The 24,157-nt window shown below is 41.6% G+C and overlaps 2 protein-coding genes across 3 annotated transcripts in view; one reads left to right on the plus strand and one right to left on the minus strand.

Annotated features, from left to right (window-relative positions):
• Positions 1 to 18,499, minus strand: part of LOC120745262 (dynein assembly factor 5, axonemal) — a 29,145-nt gene extending 10,646 nt beyond the window's left edge. The window contains exons 1-9 of the mRNA XM_040049984.1: positions 17,924 to 18,499; positions 17,047 to 17,231; positions 16,783 to 16,907; positions 15,326 to 15,444; positions 13,624 to 13,856; positions 13,054 to 13,278; positions 9,402 to 9,545; positions 7,837 to 8,005; positions 2,617 to 2,764 (exon numbers count right to left, since the gene is read on the minus strand). Coding sequence (XP_039905918.1) covers positions 2,617 to 2,764; positions 7,837 to 8,005; positions 9,402 to 9,545; positions 13,054 to 13,278; positions 13,624 to 13,856; positions 15,326 to 15,444; positions 16,783 to 16,907; positions 17,047 to 17,231; positions 17,924 to 18,488 — 1,913 coding nt within the window. The 5' untranslated portion in view covers positions 18,489 to 18,499. The remainder of the gene's footprint in view (positions 1 to 2,616; positions 2,765 to 7,836; positions 8,006 to 9,401; positions 9,546 to 13,053; positions 13,279 to 13,623; positions 13,857 to 15,325; positions 15,445 to 16,782; positions 16,908 to 17,046; positions 17,232 to 17,923) is intronic.
• A 2,476-nt stretch (positions 18,500 to 20,975) lies between these two features.
• Positions 20,976 to 24,157, plus strand: part of prkar1b (protein kinase, cAMP-dependent, regulatory, type I, beta) — a 66,822-nt gene continuing 63,640 nt past the window's right edge. Inside the window, exons 1-2 of one of the 2 annotated variants that reach the window (XM_040050031.1) lie at positions 20,976 to 21,120; positions 22,826 to 23,013. In XM_040050031.1, the coding sequence (XP_039905965.1) occupies positions 22,840 to 23,013 (174 nt within the window). In that variant the 5' untranslated portion in view covers positions 20,976 to 21,120; positions 22,826 to 22,839. Of the gene's footprint in view, positions 21,121 to 22,727; positions 23,014 to 24,157 lie in introns of both variants that reach the window. The other variant, XM_040050039.1, reaches the window with a different exon arrangement.

The following is a 24,157-nucleotide window of genomic DNA, read 5'->3' on the forward strand; positions in this document are numbered from 1 at the left end:
TCCAAAACACAAAAGAAACCACATTTGGAACAAGAGAAAGAGCTCATCTCTTTTTCCCTCCCGTTTTATATCTTGAAACCTGACATTAAGACTAAAGACGTATCTATTGCATATCGTTCATGCATGAAAGCACACCGTTGTCTTCCTTGTAACTCAGATTATTTTGTCCAGCCGCATACGGTGGAGAACAGAGGCACACACTTTCATTTCTTACACAACACCTTCTACTTAGATTTCATACTCAGCTTTTTAATCACGACACACAAATCCACATGAAACAAAAGTGTTATGAACGTGTGCGGATGAAAGGCACGTGAACACACACAAACTTTCCCTTTCAGCTTGTTCCATAGCGGCGCTGTCATTATGCCATTTTGGTTTCAGAACAAAGACGAGAGGTTTTCTCTATGACTATCATTGTGCTCTTGATGACATATAGCGCGTGTGTGGCCTGCAATCTGCCAAGCATCAAGACCAGTCCATAAATCATGAGGGGAGAGGACTTTGGCAGAAGGCAAAGCCCCGTATATGATAATTTAAGTTCACACTATATGAATCTGAAACCTTTTGAAGGTATACCATGATTTCCGTCATACTGAGGGTTTGTGATTACAGGAGATATAGCTCAGGGATGAGTGAACCAGTTAGCAGTGCAGGTGGCCACGTTGGAAGTGAAGAGACAGACTTCTTTTGTGCGATATGCCAAATTATGGATTAAAAAAACAAAAAATCTCACGAAAGCTGAATATCCAACTTCCACATTTTTGGCAAAGATGGCAGAATATTCTGGCTCAAGAAGACCTCCTGTTTATGTGATACTTTTCACTGAAATACATTATGTTGCCTTCTGCTGCCGCTGCCAACTCGAGCCAAAGGGGACTTCTAGTGTGTTCCCATACAAAGATTAGCACTAGTTTCTTCCTCCTATTAACAAAACAAACTTTCTGACTGCAGCTTTAAGATTAGTTACACACGACACAGATGTCTCCGTCTGAGGTTTTCTTTCTGATCGACGGGAGCAGCTGCTGCGAGGATCTCGGGTTTAATGCATTCCATCAGATCGCAACCCCGAGCCCATACTGAGGGCTGCACAGCTGAGGGCTCAGAGGGGACCCTGTTGGGGTGGTGTTGGTGGTGGCGTGGGGGGTGGATGTCAGACATCCCTGCTAGACCCCCCCCCCCCATATCTCCTTAAGCAGTCAATAACCATTCAAATTAGCGACGAGAGATTCAGGCAGCATGCGCCGTTTGCTTCAGGCAAGCTGTGAAGTGATTAATTAATCAGCGTTAGTTGATCTAATACTCCCAATGAGACCATCTGAACTCAAATGGGACTCCCCTGCAGTCTGTATGGTGAGTGAGGAATGTGGTTTATAATTTCAGGATGACTGGGCTTCTTACTGATTTTAGCAGACAGCATCACATAACCCTAGCTTCTCTCCATTGGCTTCCTGTTTGTTTTACAATTGATTTTATGACTTTTTTATTTTAAAAAAAAAATTAAAGTATGTCTGGGCCTGGTGCCCAGCTATGGAGCAGAAATTATGACCTTGTGGCTTTGGAATTACCTGCCTGAGGAGAAATGTTTTACAGATTCAGAGATTCTTTTAAATCCCCGGTTCTGGCAGAATCGTTTAGACTTTTTTTTTTCATTGTTTTCATCCATTTATTTATTTTTTTGATGGCATTTTGGAGCCTCCTAGGAGAGCCATTTCAGGCATGTCCTGCCAGGAGGAGGCCCCCAGGGAAGACCCAGGACTCGCTGGGGAGATTATATCTGTCGGCTGGCTTGGGAACAATTTGGTATCAACCCACTGAGATTGGTGCCCCAAAGACCCTAGCCCAGATAAGCGGTAGAGGGAGCGAGGAAAGATGGATGGACGGCATTTTGCATTTGTCCTTATTATTTTACATGAAGATTTCTGGATGTAAACATAGTGGAAGCTTTCTGATTTATATTTCTTGTCTGTGTGCAGTTTGAGTCGTACTGACTAATCACATTTGACCAGGCCTTGGTTGCATGCTAGTAAAACTGTCCATGTAGAGAGAAAAAGAAGGAGTACAATTTCACGCAATGATGTTTTACCCACGTAAAAATTATTTTCACTAGTAAACAACGACCAAGATGTGAAACTGGAAATCTTGGCCTTTGGAATATTAGATAATTTACATTATCTGATATTCCGAATATCCTGGCCACACTGAAAGCTCCAAAATATTGGCCGTTGCCTCAGACGTTTTCCTGTTGTGTGTCAAAAACACTCTGCAACCTCTGTTTTTGTAGGTGTGAATATAAAGCTAATTATCATTACATATGAATATGAATCCTATCACCAACCATCTCAAACAATTTCTACAATTACTCATTTTGTGCGTGCATTCCTAATTATGGTTCCTTATTAGCATGTTTTAAATGAACACAGTGATGTAAAATCCAGAAAGTGTAAACTGAAACTGATTAGTTGGAAATTTAAAGTCTGCACCTCATGCAGAGAAAAGGATGAAAAAGGAAACAGCAAATGAGCGTGCTGTTAAGTGTGAAATATTCATGAACGTCAGACAGAAACATCTCATTCCCCAGTTCTGTTCTTTAGTGTGAACACGTGTCACTCTCACCCCTGAGAATCCAGTGTTTTGTTTGCATCCAGCAGCAACTTTGCAAGCATTGTGAAGATGCTCATCCTCATCTCTGGGTCTCTGTTTGGTTGGAGGCAGTTATGGAGAAGAGGCATTAACTGGCTCAAAAACTCGCCGATCACTGGACCTTTAAAAACACACACAGACAAAGTTGCATTACTACAAATAACATTTCTTTTTCTGGTCTAACACACTTTTGCACAAAAAGGAGTTGCATGAAACTGTAGATGCTGACTTTGTGTGGCCTGTATTTTAACCACTAGGCCACCATATGCCATAGGCTCCATTTATTTATGCAAGGACAAGGACAAAGCTATTCCAGGTCTACCTGCTACCTTTGTAATGCAGATGTTTGCAAAAGAACTGGGTGAATTTGTGACAGTGGGGACAGTAAGTATTAAAAAAAAGGCTCATTGGTGTACCTCAATATGACCTCAAAACACCTCAAAGCCTTCGCCAAAGGCATACTGAATGTTTTTTTTCATCCAGTGATGACAAAAACATGACTGTACCCATCTGAACTTCAGTATCTCACTTTAATATATAAACTTTGATACACCACCACCCGACACCATGTGAATATGTAGAAATTATCAAGGGGAAACTCTGTGGATAGACATGCACAGTGGCACTGCACCCTTAAAATGAAAAGGTTTGTATACGGTATAAAGCTAAAAAACAAATTAATGTAGTGTAATGCAGCTTCACCCATGCTTGGGCTTCAAAACACAATAAAAGTTCATTTCTATGCCATTTAAAATTCAAGCACTGATTTGGAGGGACAGAATATTCAAACTTGATTTTCACATTTTAAAAAAAAACTTAGACTGCCTTTATAAAATGTGTGCAACAGTGGAGAATGGACAAAAAGGTGGGGACAGAGAGTTAGGGGAAGAACACGCATCAAAGGTCACCAGATCGAACTCAAACCCCACCTGCTGCCTTGCAACCTATGCTCACCCACCCTGTGAGCTAAACTGGCGCCCTAGAAACAGATTTCTGATGAACACGAAAAAAGCTGCTTTGCGCTGCCATATTTAATCAAATCTCCTGTGTTCTCATACCTTTCCTCAGACCAGCTGACTGTGCGTTCTGCATTTGGAAAGAAAAAAAAAATAACACACAGATGCACAATGGAAATTTCAGTGTCCAGAAAGACTGTTGTTCAGCCTAATTCTCGCATTACCAATATAACCATTATCACTACTTCAGCAGTGCTTAAACCTGGATTCTTCATCCAAAGGACTGAAGTTCTTTCAGTCTTTCAGTCTTATTTTTACCCAACTACTAAATGCTAAATCCCTCCATAAAAAGCAACAGAGCTGGTTTTACAGAGAAATAATATATTTGCGTTTGTGAATTTTCTCAACAGGACTTTGTCAGGACAAAAAGAAAAAAAAAAGCCCCTGTTTTTTGCTTTGTTCTTACCTTTTTAAAAGGCACTGACCATATTGTTGAGTTATTAAAAACCGTGGACTGGTGAGGCATTAACACTGAGTCAGAGGAAATGAGATGTAAGAAGATCTTTGTGCGCCACTGTTTTTATACAAATGTCTTTTACAGGAAAATGAGAAACTCACCGGGCAAATATCCCCAGTTACATTCATGCCTACGCACGCTTATCCACTTACAGTCTTGCAGCATGTTTACACAGCTATATATAGTGATCTCTCTGTGTGTAATGAGCGATAAGTGTCCAAGCCCTGTTTGGACAGACAAACAGAGTTCATGACCTGTTTATACAGACACGAGTGGAGACGGAGGAAATCCTGACATGGCCCGGGGATGCTAGCCAGCGACATAAAAAGATATGGGAAAACAGGCAGGCCTTTTCCATCCAAAGGGAATTTGTGAATCAATCAAGAATGTGTTATTTAAGCAGAGGGAGCTCAAAATGACTACTGATGTGGCAAGGCAGAAACAGAATATTTCAATTATAAACAATTAAAAAAAGCAGTCAGCATCTATTTTATCCTTTAACAAGAGAGAATGGGAGTGAGAGAGATTGTGAGTAATTGTGCCATACTACATACAAGCAGACATTCTGACACCAGCTGGAGAACAAAAGACTGAGGAGGATATGAGCAGGCAATAATTATTCCTGTCTCTTACAAACACAGATGGAGTGTTTGAAGAGCTGATGAGCTAGCAAAATGACCAATTCTCAGTTGTCATATCAACTACCGTCAATTGTCCAAAAGGGACCCAATTTTCCTGAATCATGTGGACATCAAACACAGTGATAAAACGATAACACGACTGTCTGTTTTGCTGCCCGTAGCAAAGTCCTTGGGATGTGTTAATAGAACATCTGCAAGAATGAAGCGAAGCTTAACCCTGGAAAACATTTTGTGCAGTTCTGCTTTTTATTTCATGCTATTTTGGCTGTGCTGAGTTAACATAGCTCATATTTGCAAGACAATATATTTTATTTATTTCTTTAATTTTAGAATTGTTGTCTCAGTTCCTTAAATTAGCTTAAAATGGCTAAGCAATGCAAAAACCTCCACATTTCATCCTCAGCCCCCCCCCCAAAAAAAATGCCCCACTGAAAATACAATTTTTGATCCCGGATTTATCTTGACATCAACTAACACATTTCTTTATGTTAGGATTTTATTTTGGACCGCTCTTAAATTTTTATATTTGCCCACCAGGTGGCGCTACATTTTACAATTCAAAGCATGCAGTAAAATTTCTGAGTTTTTTTTCTGTTTCCCTCAAGGATGCCTTGCTACTGAAATCATAAGTGTGTGCAGGTATTGATGTTAAATTATGGTTTATTTGTGTGTGTGTGTGAGTGCGTACCAAATTTGCACATCTTTGTGGGGACCAAAAATTGGAATATTACTATACTTGTAGGGACCGACAGCCCTTATGGGGACAATCCCCACGAGTTTGAAGGCATTTTTGAGAATCAAAATGTGGTTTAAGTGTCAGGGTTAGAGTTTGGCTAAGGGTTAGGCATTCATTTTTTATAGTTAGGAGTAGGGTAAGCATTATGTCAATTAGATATCCCCAGTAAATGATAAGTAACTTTACAGAGCTTCAAAGATGTCTCAGCAGCAAGAACAAAAAAAAAAAAACTGACTTTTTTGAAAATTTGGTTCTTGCTCAGGCAGTTTATGTAGCTGCACTGCAGCCATGGTTAGAAGTATGAACAGTACCTCATCCTCCTCTGAGCACTCTGAGGCTGACGTGGAGGCCTCAGAGGTAGAAACAGACGCAGTGACAGGATGGACCTCTCCATCTCCATATTTTGGTTATCCCCATATTTTGTCTCCCACAAAGACTGCAATGCCCTGCTACATCCCAGGAGCCAGAGGTTTGACTCCAGGACCGACACACCCTGCCACCAGCTATGCACTGGTGCTGACGGATGAAATCCTGCAGCAAATTGTGGTTATGAGAACCTGAAAGGAAGAACTGCTTATGTAGAGATGCTCATTTTGGATGGTGTTTATAGGTCAAAAAAAATAATCAGTTCCAATCTGCAGGGTGCTGCTGCAAGCCCCTTTCATCAGCAAATGTAAGGGCAGTGTGACCTTTGCACAGACAGAAAGAGAAGAGCTGGCAGCACCACGTGGAACGCATATAATACTTTTACAGCCATTTGTTTGTGGAAAGGTAGCATTATTTTCGTTAGGATGAGTTAAAAAACCAAAAAAAAAAAAAAAAAAAAAAAAAACCAAATCTGACTCTGTATTAAAAATAAAAATGCATGAAAATAAATAAATATAATGACAATATAATCCTTGAAATGTAGTTTATTTTATTAGTTTGTTTGTTTGTTTTTTTTCAATTAAAAAAAAAGAGTGGAGTTGTGCAAACATAATGGCCTTTAAAGGGTTAAAAAGAATGATTAATCATCTTTTATACATTTCAGGCTGAAGTAGTTTTAGAAGACTGAGTCATTTAAAGTAGAAAGAAAATCTTACTCTATAATATTTCTACAGCGGTTTTTGGGAAAGTGGCATTTTGTCGCTTTAGGGTAAAAAGAGTCAGTTTTTTTTAAGGCTCATCTAAAGATTAAAGTATTATTCAATATGAAAACAAAACACACCTTTACACAGACACGCACATGGACACACAAACACTGAGCTTCAAAGTGTCCTTGATCCAGGAGAAGGTCAAGAACAGGCAGCTTTGCTGCTGTTTGATGTAGTGACCTGCACAGGGATCACTGGACTTAGAGTGGACTGGTCAGTAAGTGTGTGAGAGTCTGTGAAAGAGTAAACGAGAGAGAGCACGAGTGTGTGTGTGAGAGAGAGGGGGGAGGAGAGGATTATGAGGGGGGGACCCAGCTGCCCAGTCAATTAGAAAGGGAGTAATGAGATGGAGAAAGAGATGGAGATAAAAGCGTGGTGCAGGGAAGTGGTGATGATAGAGGGTTTTATAGGATAAAGGGACGCAAAGAGAAGTCTCAGAACCAAACCGAGGGTCACAGCTTTTAACCCTCTGTGTCATCCACATACACACTCTAACTGCTTTACAAACAGAAGGGAAGACAGAGATGTACAAAAGTCAGGAAGCCAAATTCTCTCCTGTGTGGACAGTCACTCACAGGGATTGATCTTAGACAGTGACAAAGTATGCGCTGCCTTGGGAACTGTCAGGTATTAACTAGCATAATTTTTTTATCCTTAACATTCGACTATCGACATGGATTGTGCCGACAGCACTGACATCAGCTCTGACTGCTGAGATTAGGACCTCTCCAGCTTCTCTCAGGAGGAGTTGGGACCATGAGCAAACATCAGCAAGAACCAATGAGAGGTGGTAGGATGTGTTTTCATGATTCCTCCTGCTTCTGTGCATGCAGGACAAAGACAACAATACAAACAAAACCCCCCAAAAACCCAAAGCTATCCCAACTATTTGTGCAGTAAAGCGTATGTGCTGCCTTCAATATGGACTACATGTGAGGGACAAATAACCTTATTCTTAAAATATGATGTAGCATATCATGTCCGAACAAGCTGAAAAATTACTACCACATGAGGTGGACGTGAACCTGCTCAAACTGATGGATGTAGTGATTTTCTTCATGAGGCAATTCGAAGTACCCATGTCTTAAAAACCTTAGTGCATATTTTTTTTCCTCCACTTTTACCACTGTAGAGTCTATACATGCAAAGACTTCAGCACCTGCAGTATAAAGTGGCTACATTTTCCACACATACAAGCTTCAGCTCTCACCTGATTGTATGACTACGATATGCAGCTGAAGTCTCTCTGGGGAGTAACTGGACCAGGTGTTGACAGAGGCAGACAGCCAGTCCAGCAGCTGGCCCATATGTTGTCTATAGAGCTCCATCACCGAGTCCAAGCCCTGCACCTTACACAAGAACTGCACACTCTCCAACGCCTGAAGAAAAGAGGGGGTAGGTGGAGCAAAATTAAGTCAACATAAGTTTAGACTGCAAGGTTTACTTGAAATCATGAAGTGTCTATAAAAAAATCAAAAATCAAACAACAAACAAACAAAAAAGCAGAACTCTGAGCGGGAGTAAGGCTTAGCAAAGATGAGACAAAGTGATAAGAGAATTATTTCAGCTGAACAGCTACTGGTTTCCAATAATTTCAGGAATTCGGATGAGACACAAAAGCATCGTGTGAAGCCATGGGAAGAATAACAGAGCAGACATGACAGGGTCTCACACAGACAACCACTCAGAAACTAAAACATAGATACACAGGATGTCACAAAGGCACAGGAACCGCCAGTACATGCACACACACATCAATAAAGCTGAGCTCAGAGGAAAGGGAAAGAATGAAAGAAAAAAGGGATAGTAAATACTTAGCTGACTTCTTATGGCAGGGAAACAGACCTATGGGGCACTTAATAATTCCCGTTGTAGTCCCTTAGGGATGGACGGGGACAGATACATTGTTTGAGTCACAAATCGGCTCTTTCAGAAGAGAGCCAGACAACCCTGAGCTGTCCGCTGATGGGAAAGACATGCCCCTTTTCTGGGAAAACAAGTTCTTCTTTTCCTCTGGGTCCGGGAATGCCCAAGGCCATTCTCACCATTCCTCTCTTTCTTAATCCATTCCTTCCCATCTCTTCTCTACTCGCTGCTCCCTGTGTGAACATACACACTGATGCAGACAGACATAAACACACAGTCACACTGGTGGCCCATGTGGTGTCTGGTGAGCATCTGTGCCAGTTCCTTCCCGCTCCTCTCCCTATCATTAGCCTACGATTGGCGACAAGAAGTTAGATGACATGTTGACCTCAGATGCCACTGGCTTCACTTGTCACTGGTCCTGTTTGTGCTTGGCATGTGGAGCCTGACCACAAGATGAGAGGTAATTTATTACCAGGATATGAGATGGCTTTTTTTCACCTGAGAAGGCTTTATGGAACTAAACGGGGCTTCACTTCTGACACAAACCTGTGTCACAAGTGCAACACAACTCATCCCTCTCCACCCCTATTTCTGTCCGTTTCTTTCATTCTCCACCTTTCCCCCGCCTCCTTTCCACAAAGACTGGATTTAAAGTTCCACTCCAAAGGTGCAATTTCAGCTCCCGTGGCTAAGTGGGTAATTATACAGTTTGAGCCCATGTAAATGCTTACATTCCTCGAATAGCTCTCGTGTCATAAAACCTGCTTACCTTTCTAGTAAAAAAAATTAAAGGGGAAAAACAACAAGTGAAGGGGAAAATTGTGTAATTTCAGAGCAAAATATAGACGAGAGCTGCAGGAAGGATGGATCTGGATCTGTGACTTCATGATGTGGATGTTTTCTCACCTTTTCGCTCAGCTGTGGCTCAGTGGAGAAGCTCTGGACAGCGATGAGCACTTGGAGCAGCTGCAGGCTCCCTGAGCTGCAGTCTGACTCACACTGATGCAGCAGCACATCCACACACGCCAGCAACTGCTCCAAGTACATAACCTGTGAGAGGCGTGGTAGGAATGCATTATTATTAAGACTGTCTTTTCTTTGTGAATTCTAAGAAGCAATCCCGCTTTTTTAACCTGGTGACATCATTCTGGAACAACTAAATGGCCGCTTGTCTCATGTTTCCTACCAGTAATAACAGATGAACAAGATACACAGTAACACAGAGTGAGAACTTTTTTCCCCTCATCTGAAAACACACAAGTGTGTGTGCGATTGCTGACACTTGTCAGGCAGTGTTGTGGTGAGCTCATGTTTAGACAAAGACCTGCAGGTCAGACTAATTTCCATGCCATCACTGGGACCGTGGCCCTTTTTTTCCCCTTGTTTTCACACAGCCTGTCATTAGGGTGTCAAGGGGGTAGAGTTAGAAGGAGAGTGAGGGGTGGAAGGTGTAAGTGTGATTGAGAGTGTGTGATTTTGTATGAGTTGTTAAGAGGAAGAATGCCCTCCAGGTGTTTGCTTTGGTCTGCAGGAAGACCGGTTGGGTTTTGAAATGGTTTTGGTGGTAGTTGGCTGACTAGCACTAGGTGGTGCACTCTCTTTTCCCAAATTTGAATCTTGGGATTAATTTCCAAGCAATCAGGGGTTACAGCAAAGTCATATAGCAATGCAAAAATAGACTAGAGCAAACACTTAAACACAACTTGCCTGCTGCACCATACACCGGCCTTTGAATGCATTTCTCGTGTCATTGACCAGGGTGGGGGGGGGATCCCTTCTTATGACTGAGCTTTTCACTGGGACGTACACACAGCGGGGGCACCAGGGAAGCAGTACTGGAAATAACGCGGCACACACATTCAGATGCTGCATATTAAACATTCGCAGAAAACAACGATTAGGGCTGGCCGAGAGTGAGGGAGCGGAAAAAGTGGTGCAGTGTAATGACTAGGTGGACACCTGGAGCAGGTCGAGATACACCTGGTTTTATTGGTCTGGGCACGTTCCAGGGGCCCTCGTCACCTCGCGTACGTGCATCTGTCCACCGCTGGATGCATCACTTACGATACTCCTCTTTAAGAAGCTATACTAGGACCTGGAATTTCTATCCAATGGGGAACCCCCCCCCCCACTCCACCAACAGCTACCGACATTGCTATAGAAACAGAAAAACAAACACTGGGAGTAGATGCAATATCGACCCTTTGCAGTGAGCTGAAAGTTGCTCTTGTGCCTTTTTTGCACTCTTTGTCTGCCCTTCAGTTGAGCAGTGAGCGGTATCCAGCTGTCGCTGATGGCAAGGTGCATGCACACAGGAGACTCGCTAATGTATGAAAGTACGCTTGCTTGTTCAGCAGAATAGTTGATGTTGCGACATTGTGAAGCTTCTCCGTGTGCAGACAAGATGAAAAGACCTTTCTTCTAAATCCTGGCTGTGAAACTCACAGAGCTCTTCCAGCTCTAACTATCTTTACCAATCCACACCAGCCCTGCAGATGTGCTGATGTCTCTATCACCATGGCAGCCTAAAACACAGGGACACCACAGCTGTGAAAGGTGTGTATGATATGATCCACTGCGGCCATGTGGGAGTCATAAGAAAACATAAATTTCACATCTGAACACGGTGGCTTCTTTAACCACCCTCTTTCATGTCCGCTCAAGCTCCTGAAATCATCTTCAATTTATAACCAAAAGTTTTTTTGTTTTTCCACGAAGCATCTGTCATTTATTTTTGTGAGTCGTCCCACCCCCCCTTTCTCAAAATAAAGAAAAGAAAACACAGCTGAAAGAGCCTGTGAGGTTATGTCGTGCAGAAGCATCATATATCAGCTCCTTACAGGGCCTTCAAGTCTGCCTACGCTCACTTTGAAGTTTATTTATATTTAATTTCTTAACAGGCTTCATTGTGTTCAAGTCAGACTTCACCTTCTCCTTTTTCTCTGCCTCTTGTTCAGGTGCTACATAACTCTCTGAAGACTGCACTTATATTTTAAAGTCCTTTAAATGTCTATATTTATAAAAAATTAAGAATAAAATAAGGTTCTGAGTGTGCCTTACTTTCTATGCTGCCATTGTGCCTGCAGCTGAACAAACTTTTATCCAATAATAATCAAAAGCAGGTCAATCTAAAGGTATTTGGCATTTATAGCGCAGAGAGATCACCGCCATCCTGAACGCAGGTGGTCCTGTCTCCGTTGGTGTTATTTACAGCTACACTGAGATTTGGCCCGTCTCCATGCTATGAACTCTGCCTGTTGTCAAAGAATGTTGCAGGTGCTTTGTCTCTGCCACCTCCCCTGAGCAGTGCTCTGTGCTTTGCCCTCAGAAACAGAGGAGGAGACTGACAGAGTAAGATAGATGGAGAGACAGACAGAGAGGAAGCAGAGGTCTCCCTGCATCTGTGCGACAGCATGTGACTGTCCCATCCGGTTAATTCTTTTTCTGGTTGACCCCACCAGACAGCAACGAGGGAGGACAGAAGGAGGTCAGTTTCCGTATTCATTTATCACCAGCCTTGACCAGTCAGGCTTTGAAATTTCAGGGATTCCTTGAATGGCATGGCTGAACTGCAGTCTGGCGCTAGGAGCTCGCCTGGCTATTAAAAAAACAAAAACAAAAAACCAAAGCCTTTGCGTTGCCTTGCCTGCTCAGAGGGGTCACAGCAGTCATCCTGGGGTCACATGAATTAGTGATTTTTTGTTATTATTATCTCAAGGAGGAAATTCTTGCAGGGCACTACGAGAAGGGATGGGGTCATGGGTATAGCTAGGCCCGTCGTGCGGTTATCTGGCAGACAACTGTTATTGTGAAAGGGAAACATATTTGGCGCTAGAGGAAAAGAGGCATGGAAATGTCTGCTCCGCACACGATAGGAATTTTCCTCTTATTTACAAAGAAAGCCCAAATGTATTTCAGTCACAGTTCATAGCTGCGATTGAGCAGAGGCAGTGCCATCAAAGTGCAATGCTAGATTTGAAAAACACCATGTGGCCCTGAGTGTCACCTTAACAGACTTGGCATTTTGGAGAATTCCTCCACAGTGAACCTCCTGAACTCACCCCATACAGTAGAGCTATTGAAAAGCCTTGAAGACTTTCACCTTATCATCAAACTTATTTCCATAACGGACAAATTACACCAGAAATATATACAGTAGACGATTGCTGCAAAGTCACTGCCAATAATAAGAGCGCTAAGGTACACAGAGAAAGCAGAAAATGACCCTTTATGACACTGCCAAGATCATCTAACATGACTTTAAGAGAAACAGCTGGTGCACACAGACTAGCTGGGATGGGGAAAATCAAAACATGGCTTCCTGTGAGGGAAGGTAAGCTGTCATCAAAACAAGTGTGATTTTAATGTTTTAACTTTTTCAACGTGTCCCTCCCTTACCAGTAAACTTCATACTGGAAATCAGCTAAAAAACAGTAAGAGAATGTGTTTGTAGTGGGCGAGCAGGAGGTACATGGCATTACTGGAAGAACACTCATACTCAGGTAAATAAGTTCAAAACAGGCCAACCACAACGAAACCCGAGCTTCCCTCTGCTGACCTGTTGATATCCCTGGCACACATCGGGCTGGGCCAGAGCGTTGGCAACCTGCTGGATGTGTGGTTTAAGGAGGGGCCTGGAGCATCCTCCGAGCACGGCAGCCAGGACCATGAGGGGGGCCCAAGGGTGGGAGGAAGAGTGTGGGCTGGCCACGTGATCCAGCAGCAGTTTGAGGAAAACAGGTGGAGGGACAAAGGTCCCTATCAGTTTAGCAGCTGCCAGACACTGAAGGTGGAAACAGAGAGGAAGAGAGTCAAGAGCAGAGACCCGAGGGAGTGTCGAGGATGATGAGGAGAGGAAGTCATTCTTTCAGTTTTCCACACATCAAAGATCAGCGTAATCATCATATGCAAACAGGTGCATCCCAAGTCCTTGAGCCCTGATTGGCCCAGTTCAAATATAGAAGCATGTTTAGACTGACGTGAAGAATAACTGCTGACTCAGAAGAAACAGTGCTATTTTACAGTATGTGCAGATGTGAAATTTACTGAATTCCACATTTAAAACAATCAAACAAAAAAATCTTTTAAAAAGTGATGTATAATGTGCTCTACTTCTCTGGTTACTCACATTGTTGACTACGTCCCTCTCGCTATCTGTGCAGGCCCGATAGAGTGTCGCCAATAGGGCCGGCAGGTGCTGGATGCAATGGTCCTCGGCGTGGAGCAGCAGCACTGAGAGAAGCTGAGAGGTCTTAACCCGCGTTGGCACCAGCCAATCGGTCACATCGTGTGTGATAGCCGGTACCAGCTTCCCCAGATTTCTCACAACCAGCTCTCTGCAGCCTAACCCTGGACGCTCCACTGCAAGAGAAATTGAAAAATTCGCCTAAGCATACTCTGCCACTGTTTGTAATCTGTATTTTCTTTGGAAAATCTCATGTTTTCCGTCTCATTCACTTAGCATTAAGATGGAGAGTTCCAACAGAAAATAGCAGATAATAGAGAGAGATTTGCTTTACAAATTTACTGAACACTCTCCAGGATGCTAGGTTGTGATCACAAGTATCTCAAATATCACACAAATATAGATATCAAGACCCATAATCCAAAATATTTTCTGTTCAGAGTACATTGCATATGCTTAATTAATTTATGTGTAGTCTACGTGTGAAATCATTTTGTTACGCATATTGTTATGAACTATATGAATCCTTAAAAAGAGCATTTACAGCACAAGAAATGCCACTGATTCACATATTTTCAAAAGTGTGCTGAGTGGGCTCCACATTCTCTAGAAAACAACCCAAAACCACTTTTTATGACTGAGATTCTGCCAAAAGGGGCTTGTCAGAGCAAGAGTTAACACTTTTCCATATAGCCTTCTACATTTCACTTTTGCTTGTCTTTCTTTTCACTAACCTGCCACCTTATTACCCTTCTCCTATAGGCACACTAATGAGAGAGGAAGGGAGGACTAAAGGAAGCCAGAGATAAATCAGAGAAACACAACAGGACAAGACCAAACAAGGCCCTTTCTGGTTGTCTCTCACTGTTTGACAGTGACCTCTTCACACTGGGAGGCCCGGCAGATTTATGATCACAAGACAAAAATGGAAAGAAGGACAGAGAGAAACGTGCTCTTCCTTTCCTGTCGCCAGGCAGAACCAGTATTCATTCATACTGTCCCATGTGGAGCAGTATACAGGATCTTCTTTTTAAAAATGCAGACTTGTGCAACCGAGCTGTGCACATATTTGTCCTGGCCCTCTAGGCAAACTGCAGGCCAACTATTGTGGCCATGTTTCAGGTTCATATTGCTACCAGGCCCGAGGCAAACACTAATCTTTCCAAGCCAGTACCTGCCTTGACAACAAAGCTGTCATAGACTGCATCATTTCTTCTTACTGTACATTATAACTATGAACAGCTGTAATAAAAAGACAAGATTTAGTGGACTAGGGTGCAGCTATTACATTTAGCTTTACGCTGACATGCAGCTGCTTTAAGAACTTTGAGTCTAGACAAGAAAGTAAAACTCCATATATTTCTAATATAGCTTTCTAATCCCTTGTCTCACCACCTACGCGGAGTCGAGGTTGATGCATTGCACCGATGCCACCCACTCCACAGCTTATTCTCGTCTTATTTACTAAGATCCCTAGATCACAAACAACAACAGCTTTTAGAACTACTGAGATGGAGAAAAATGTCAATGTCAAAGTTCACCATTCACTCTAGCTTGAACTCTTTACATTATTTACCAAAATACCCATCTGGATGACCACACTCCTTAAAAATTGTAGCATAGGGAAGAAACAACACCTTCAGACCTTCTGATGGGTAATGTGGAGGTGGAGTGAGAAGGAAGTCCATTTTGTCCTTGATGTCATCTTCATTCTCCTTCTCCCACTGTGCGCCTACCTGCTTCCACAGATCAACGGCTAGAAGTCTGAAAGAGGAAACGGAAAGAAATATTATTTCTTATTCATCCTAAATGAGAAATAATAGTATGGTCATTGTTGTTTGCACTATATTTCATATACATCTAGGTCCAGTGGATCATATGGCCACAGTCAGACAGTTTATATGTAAATGAAATATGTAAATGAAAGATTGTAAAAACAGTACTGCATAACCAATTACAGCCATTTTTATACACACTTGAACCTGCATTTGGCAGCTATACACTAGAACTCTAAATATGAGGAACAAATGATGTTTGTGCAAGTGAAGGGGGTTCTTCATTAGGCTGAAAAACCAAAATAAACATTATCAGCAAGCTGGCAAACACTTCAGAAATGACACTGACATTGTTCAGCTGAAAGGCCATAGAAGTCAACTAAAGCGCACCATGGCAGAATTCTTTCACTGGCTAAGAAAACATCTAACACAAAAACCCTCTTGAGGAGAAAGGTCTATCCTTGTTAAGGTTCCACGAGCATGAAGCCCACATTAGCCTTTCCAAAAAAAACATCTAAACAGGCCCGCACAGTTCTGAGAAAATAATAATTTGGACGCATGAAACCCAGATTAACTTTTACTGGAATGATGGGAAGAGATAAGTATGGAGGAGGAGAGAAACATAATTCAAAGCACACCACATAATCTGTCAAACAAAGTGGAGGTAGCGTTGTGGAATGGGCATGTATGACTACTAGTGTTTAGTGATCATGTGACTGCTGATAGAAGTAGCAGAGTGTATTTTACAGTGTACAGAGCTCTCTGCTCAGAGACTGATCAGACAACACTTTGCAGTGCGAATGGATGATGAAACAAAGCAAACTGCAAAGCAAACTGCAAAGCAAACTAAGAGTTTCTCACTACAAAGAAATGGGATGTTCTTCAATGACCAAGTCAGGTCACCTGATCTCAACCCAACAGAGCATGCTTTTTCAGTTATTAAATACAGAAACGAATGCAGAGACCCACAAACAAGCAGCAACTGAACATAGCTGTAGTAAAGGTCTGACAATATATCTCAAGGGAAGACACAATGCATTTGGTGTGTCCATTTGGTGTGTACAGTCAGTGACCCCAAAAGATTTTCACTCAAGTATTACAAACAATTCTTAAATATAAAATTTGTTAATTTATCAAATTGGAAATAGGAGAATGTGTATAAAAATGACTGTAATTCTTAACCCCCTAAAAAGCCTTGAATTAAAGTTGAAAACATGCACTTCAGCATCATGTTTGAATTAAAAGCCGCTGTGTTTGTGTAAAGAAATTGTGTCATGTAGTTTCTAAACAGGAAATTACACTACAGAATAAAACTGTGGACTTTAACCTTATTTCTGGGATCTCATCATTGATGGTGCTGAGCAGGAGAGGGATGAGTTTGTGAAAATAAGAATATCTGTCTCTGAAGTGCAACAGCCAATCACCGACGACTGCAGTCACAGCTTTTCTCACCTGGATCCAAAGAGAGAATGATAGGGGGGCAAAATTCAGGATCTTCTAAACATAGACAAAATGGTTTTGAGTTTTAGGACAAAAATGTTAATCCATGGTCATGTTATTCCTGGAAGTTTTCCCCCCCAAAAAACTGAACCTGAGGTGAGTCGTCAAACAGTCTCTGCGCCAGGTGAGAGAGCACGTCATCCACTTTTTTCCCACTTCCATGCTGAATGACCGCCCCAGTGGCTTCGATGACAGAAACCCGTACCCGAGTGTGCTGATGAGCAATTGTCAACATGAGGGGCTTAATGAGACACTCGGCTTGCATGTGAAAGTGCTCTGAAGAGAGAGAAGGGAAAAGGATTGCAGTCTATTCAATTGTCTAACTGAAAGCTGGATCATGCAGTGATATAATACACAACTTATGATACATTATCAGACCAAGTACAGTGCTGTGAGAAGTATTTGCACTAATCCAGATTTATTTCCTCTTTTTTGGATACTTGTCAAACTTGCATGTTTCAGATCATCAAACAAATTTTAATATCAGACAAAGGTAACCTGAATAAATAGAAAGTGCATTTTAAAATGATAATTTCATTTATTAAGAAAAATAAGTAATTTAGGTAGAAAATTAAGCTTAATCACAGCCAATTAATGATTTAACCAGAAGCAAGCAATTCTTTTTTCTCACAGGGCCAGGTAAGTTTAAATTGTTTTCCCCTTAATAAATGAAACCATCATTTACAAACAGCATTGTGCATTTACTCGGGTATTCTTTGTCTAATATTAACATTCATTTGACGATGTGAAACACGTCAGTGTGCCTACGGGATCTGTTCAGGCAAAACAAGCAACTACTGACTGCTCTAGTTGCCCAGCACAAAAACGTCACTCTTGCCATTTAATATAAGTGCGGAGGCACCTGCGCAGTACAGGAAAGAGAGCTGTTGGGCCCCAAACATGTCTGCGTGCTTCGAAACCATGGTAACCAGCTTTCTCCACAGCCACAACAAAACCCATTCACCAACCTGGCACACACTTCGCAAAGTTCACGGTGCACTTGCAGCTTTCACGTTTAACATCGGGGAAAGGGTCTACGATGGTTCTCTGCAGTATGTTGATCACTTCGCTCAGATAGGGTGCTAAATTCTTCCCGCACACTTCCACTATTAGAGTTAGCATTTCCACGGCCGACAGGCGAAGTTCCTCCGCCGGCTCCAGGATCTCCTTCTCCCCAAATCGCTGAGCCAAGCAGGGCATGAGATAAGGCAGCGATTCCTCCGGCTTCGGGACACATCGGATAAACTCTGTCAAAACCGCTATAGTAGTTTCTCTGCATCTTTCCATTGGGTCTGACAGGCATTTAAGGAGAGGCTTGATGAGGGAAGAAAAGACTTCCTGTAAGGCGCTGCTGGACAGTCCTTTATCAACCGTCTCCTTCTTGATCGCCTCCAGAGCTCTTTTTCTTGTCGCCTTGTTGTCTTCGTTCAGACAATTTAAATGTCGGGCGAGTCCTCTCAAAACTTCAGAGGAAGCATGCTCGTCTCCAGTCGCCATCGCCGCCATCTTGGCTGTCGTTATGGCAACCGGCATTCGCACGACAAACAAACGACTGCTTTACGATAGTTTCAGATTCAAAAATATGAAACTTTATTTACATTCGCAAACACAAGACTATCATGGTGGCATCTAGGGCTATTCAGATGTTTTCATATATTATTACAGCAGACAGAAGAGATGTTCCAATACAAACACAAATTAAAGAACAAAAAAATAGAAATCAATAAAATAATAATAATAATAAAAAAAACACTAAAACACACACACACACAAACACAAACACAACCCCCCCCCCCCCCCCCCAAATTAAAAGTTCACCAAATTGCCAAAACAGAATGAAAATGACATACACAAGGATTTTATTTGAAGTCTCCCAGCTATACAAACTGTATATTTTGTAAATTAGCCAGGTTTGGCTTACAATTAAACTTACAGTTGCGGTCAGACATTCATCATGGCCATAAATCTCATGGCTATTTGGAGATTTTAATGACTTCCTTAAACTGTTTGTTTTTCAGTGTTGGAATCCAATACAGTATACATTTATTTAGGATTTTTTCTAATCCATGCAGGTTCAAAAGTATACAGACAGGCACAAATACATACATAGACCCACTTGATAAGTGGTGCTGAAAGTACTGTGTCTTTAACTTGACATGGCCAAAGTCCATTAACTTCTCATTAGTGATCATGATGGACTACAACTGCTTATTTCTCTGACCAACACTCAAAACAATGGGAAAATCCACAGAACTCAGTGAAGATCTAAGGAGAATTGTAGATTTGCACAAGTTGGGAAGGTCTCTTGGAGCCAAATACAAGTTATTCTGATGCATAGCCACTTTGCCAAAGTCTGGAAGAAGAGCCAACTGTCACCCTCATATTGGTCAGGATACTCAGGAATAACCCAGAAACCACCAAGACTGAAGCCTGCCATGAACTGGAAACTGCAAAAACAATAGCGTCACTGTCCACAGTGAAGAGTATTTTATGTCATTGTAGACAATGACCAAGAAAAATGCCCTTGTTCCAAAATCATCACTCAACTCGGCTCGACTGAAATTTTAAGGCTAAATGGGATAGAAAAGTTTTATAATCAGACAAGACAAAGCTTGAACTACTCTGCCACAATGTCAAAATATATGTTTGGAGGAGTAAAGGTGAGGCTTTCAAACCTAAGACTTTTCTCTGCATCGTTCCATTGGGTCTGACAAACATTTCAAGAAAGGCTTGGTGGTAGCATCATGGTCTAGAGCTGTTTTGCTGCTAATGGTACTGGTACATTGCACAAAATGGATGGAATAATAAAAAGATCTTTAATAAATTCTTGGAGTTTCCCATTATTCTAAATATTAGCCATTACAATGAGTGCTGCCAAACAAATCCTGGCAAAGAGAAATGACCACTTCAATTCACTTCAGTCAATTATGATCAACAAGAAGTATGGGATTCTTCCTTCACAAGGAAGGACAATTTACACATATTGAACAATTTAAATAGGTGTATGTATATATTTGAGCCTTTATGTATACTTTTTGTGGATTAAAAAAACCCTCAAATAAATTAAACTTGTGCACCCAGTTCTTGTTCTCTTCAGTCATTAGAGACGTATAATGTCCAGTCATTCCACCCTGAAAAAGAACAGATCAAAATCCCAAATTACCATGACATTCATGCCCATAATGAGTTTATGTAAACTTCAGACCAGAACTGCTGATAATTAGAAAGCTATTTGTGTAGTGCTTGTGTACACTGGAGTCAAAAGTCAAGAGACACGACAAAGGAAAGACACAGAGAGAGGCGGAGTGAGGTAATTAATTACCTATGTGTTTAACAAAACCGCCCCAACACAATCGATAATATAAACAAGTAAAAGCAAGGTATTATCAGTACTGCGGGTGTGTGAGTGCATAGGATAATCATATCACAAAAATATAATCACAATCATATAATGATATGACAATCATATGGCATGATAATATTTTATTATCAGTAATAATGAAGAATGGTGAACAATGTGGACAACAAGCAAAAATGCATGATGGAGATGACCTTTTAAAAGTCTGAGAAAATGTGGGCGTTTTATATGAGAATATTCATAATGCAGAACCTTTGACACACTTATAACAGAACCAGGTGGCATTTGTTGGGGGGTTGGGCACAGAGACTAGTGTCTCAGTTTTAGATTAGGATGGTTTCTGAGGCTTTAAATCCAGTGTTATTTAGCCGTAGGACTAATCATGTGGTGGGAAAGCATGCATATACGTCATAAAAATGTGATATTAGGCCTGTAGCTGCAGAGCAGTGAGGGTGTAACCCCAAAGACTATGATGGAGACGTTCATACTTGGAAATGAACGCCTCTAAGTAATACTAATACTACTACTACTAATAATAATAATAGCAGCACAGTTCTTTTTTGTGTGGTTATTTCCTCTAAGGGTGTTTAATCTGTAAATGCGCTGCCGCGTGCTCGCTGGCCTCGAGAGAGCGCCGCTGCGGTCGAGGAGATGACAGATTGACGTCATCGAGACTGACGCAGAGCGAGCGAGAGGTAGCGGTGAGGCAGAGGCAGCAACAGCAGCATCCCAGCTAACGAAAGGCACCTCATCAATCTCTTACCAACCAGCGAGGTGTTTTTTCCTCCACATCCTCCACAAATAACGGTAGGGACACGAGCAAGGACTGAACCGTGTCTACGAAATAGCGGTGGGGAGGTTTTAGACCGGGCTCGTGATGCTTTATGCTGTCGCCGTAATTCCCCCTTCGTTGTGGTTTGGTTGTCATTGTAAGGTTAGCAACTCTGGCTGTGTTAGCTGTGTATTGAATGCAGACGAGCAGGTGTTCGGTTTCATCACAAGCGCCACAGTTTACAGTTAAAATTGTTCCGTGTGGACATCGCTGCTGGTGTATTTGTTGTGAATGAAGCTGCAGCCTGATGTCACCCTCAAAGTCATGCTCGAGTCTGGTTTATTATGCAGAAATAACGATACGGTTAACGTGATTTCCCTTTGAGGAAGTGATTCAGGGTAGTGAACTGTTAGCTAGCTACACCTGCCCAGCTTCCTGTCTTGATTTGAGACGTATTGCACAATTATCTGCAGTCAGACATAGGCTACTAGTATTTGTTAGTAGTCATGTGTTGTTATATAATTACCATTGCCTCCACCTGCTGAAGTATTTAGTTTCACAAATAAAGGCACTACTTTCCAGTATTTCAATGTTCAGTCATGTTTATCCGCCACGAAAAATAGGCCGTGTTCCAATGGACCTCCATTGATAGTAAGTTAAGTTCTGTTAGATGTGTTTACATTAACTATTTCTTTTTTTTTTTTATTGGTTTCAATTACATTGATTTCAATTGAACTTTATTTATATAGCACCAAATCACAACAACAGTTGCCTCAAAGCACTTTATATTGCAAAGTAAAGACCCTGCAATGTTAGAGAGGAAACCCCAACAGTCATATGACACCCCCCCCCCCCCCCCCATGATCAAACATTGGGCGACAGTGGGAAGGAAAAACTCCCTTTTAACAGGGAGAAACTTCTAGCAGAACTGGAGTCAGAGAGGAGAGGGACAGCCATTTGCTATAACCAGTTGTGGGCAAGGAGAAGAAGTCAGGAAAAAAAAAACACACTGTGGAAGAGCATAATAATAATAATAATGGTTACATACAAAGTTGTGTATAAACACATAGTGGTGAGGGAAGAAAAAATGCTTAGTGCATCATTGCCCCTAGCCCCCAGCAACCTAGGCCTATTCCAGCAAACTGCTCTGTAGGGGTGATATAGTATTATGAGGTCTTTAAGATAAAGCACGGTCTGATTAATCAAGATCTTCTAACAAACAGACACAAGAGGTACACTTCTTTTCAACCATCTAGAAGCAGATGATAATATCCTCTATCTTTAGAATCTGTAACTTTATATTCTAAACACAAATGTATATTTTTAGGACAAACACTTGAAAACACATCTTCTAAATTAAAACATTCTACCTAGTTCTACAACTTATAGATTTGCTTTGTTATTTATACTTATATTTTGTTTAGTAAAGGGAATAAACTGGCAACAGCCTCTGTTGTCACAAAACATCATACCTTGCTCGCAGGGTTGCCTTTTTGTGCAAGAAGCATAAAAAAAACTGGTGAAATTTTAAGTCACCTGCTTCCCACGATCTATTCCCCCTCCAAATCTCTCCCCTGTGTCCGTCATATCTCATTATACACTCCTCATTTTGCCCCTCCTTCTATTTTTCTGCTCTCCTCAGCCCTCTTCTCACCCCGCTACATTGTTCTCCCTGCTATCCTCCTCTGGCTTCCCTGCCCTCCTCTCATGGTCCACCCTGTTTCTCTCCCACTGCCACAGAGATAAAAGATAAGATGGCCACCTCCTCCTCCACTCTGGAAGAAGACGAAAGTTTGAAGGGCTGTGAAATTTTCGTGCAGAAGCACAACATCCAGCAGATCCTCAAAGAGTGCATTGTGAACCTCTGCATCGCGAAGCCTGAGCGTCCTATGAAGTTCCTGCGGGAGCATTTTGAAAAGCTGGAGAAGGTTGGTGATGACAAAGTTTTGAGAGTCTCTGTGTCTAATGTGTGGAAACTGTTTTTTTTGAATGGGGTGAGTTTGTGTTCATTGTGATTGTATTACGTAACATGCACTTTTCCTGCAGTGTAACTCTATTTGTGGATAATAATGATAGTAATGTGGCTGGTTTGAATGAAGTACTCTTAAGCTGAATCACATAAGGTGGAATTCTTTTTGAAATCAACATCTTCTGTAACTTGCTGGTATTGTATGTGTTTGTGAGGAAAATACACCTTCTTTTCGGGCCTCCTAATTTGTTACATTACATCTGCTCACCCAAGGTTTGTACTACTGTATGAATACGTCAGTACCATCCCAGTTAGTTAGAGCATTAAAAACAGACTGTGCCCAAATTATTATCTTGGACTTTTCATTTTCCATCTTATAATAGGAGAATCCATTTGGGTGCTCCTCTTGCATTCCCTGTGTCCCGCTTGTGGACTCAGACAGCAGACTTTTTGTATTTGCCCATCTCACTCTCTCAGTCTGTCTGTCTGTCTCTGAGCAGGGAGACAAAAGAGATGGCACATCCATTAAAAGATTAGAGGAGAGTTGGCTGTTTTGAATACAGACAAATGAAAGATCAGAGCTAGAAAACAGGTTAAAACAGGGGGTAATCTTTGTAGCTCAGTCCCTGTAGCTTAAACGCAACGTGACTGCTCAGTATGTGTGTGTGTGTGTGTATGCATCTGTCTCTTTTCATTTTTAATGTGTTGGCTTCTGCTGGCACTAGTACAGCAGTAAGATGTTTTTACAAAAAAGTTGCTTCCTTAAGTCTTCCTTTATTAGACGCTTGTTGAGTTAAATTAACTGGAAATTTCTAGGAAGCACATAAAAATAAAAAAGTTCAAATGTTTCAACCCTCTCTGAAGTGTCATACCTCAAATGCAAATGAAGCACTCTCCAAAATAGGGAATATTTTGGAGCATTTAGCTTAAATGGATGTACTTTCTTGGTGTTTGGCTTCGATCATTCGGAGAATCGTGCGTTTGGGCAGTTCATTCATAAGCAGATCATAGGATTTGTGTGTTTGAACAATGGGCTTTACTCTTACAAGTGGTTCATTAAGATGTGTTATTTGGGACTGAAGGCTATTAATGGTGGTCTCAGG

This window comes from Simochromis diagramma, unplaced genomic scaffold (genome assembly GCF_900408965.1).
Source record: "Simochromis diagramma unplaced genomic scaffold, fSimDia1.1 OVJJ01000321.1, whole genome shotgun sequence".
In the NCBI taxonomy this organism is placed as follows: Eukaryota; Metazoa; Chordata; class Actinopteri; order Cichliformes; family Cichlidae; genus Simochromis; species Simochromis diagramma.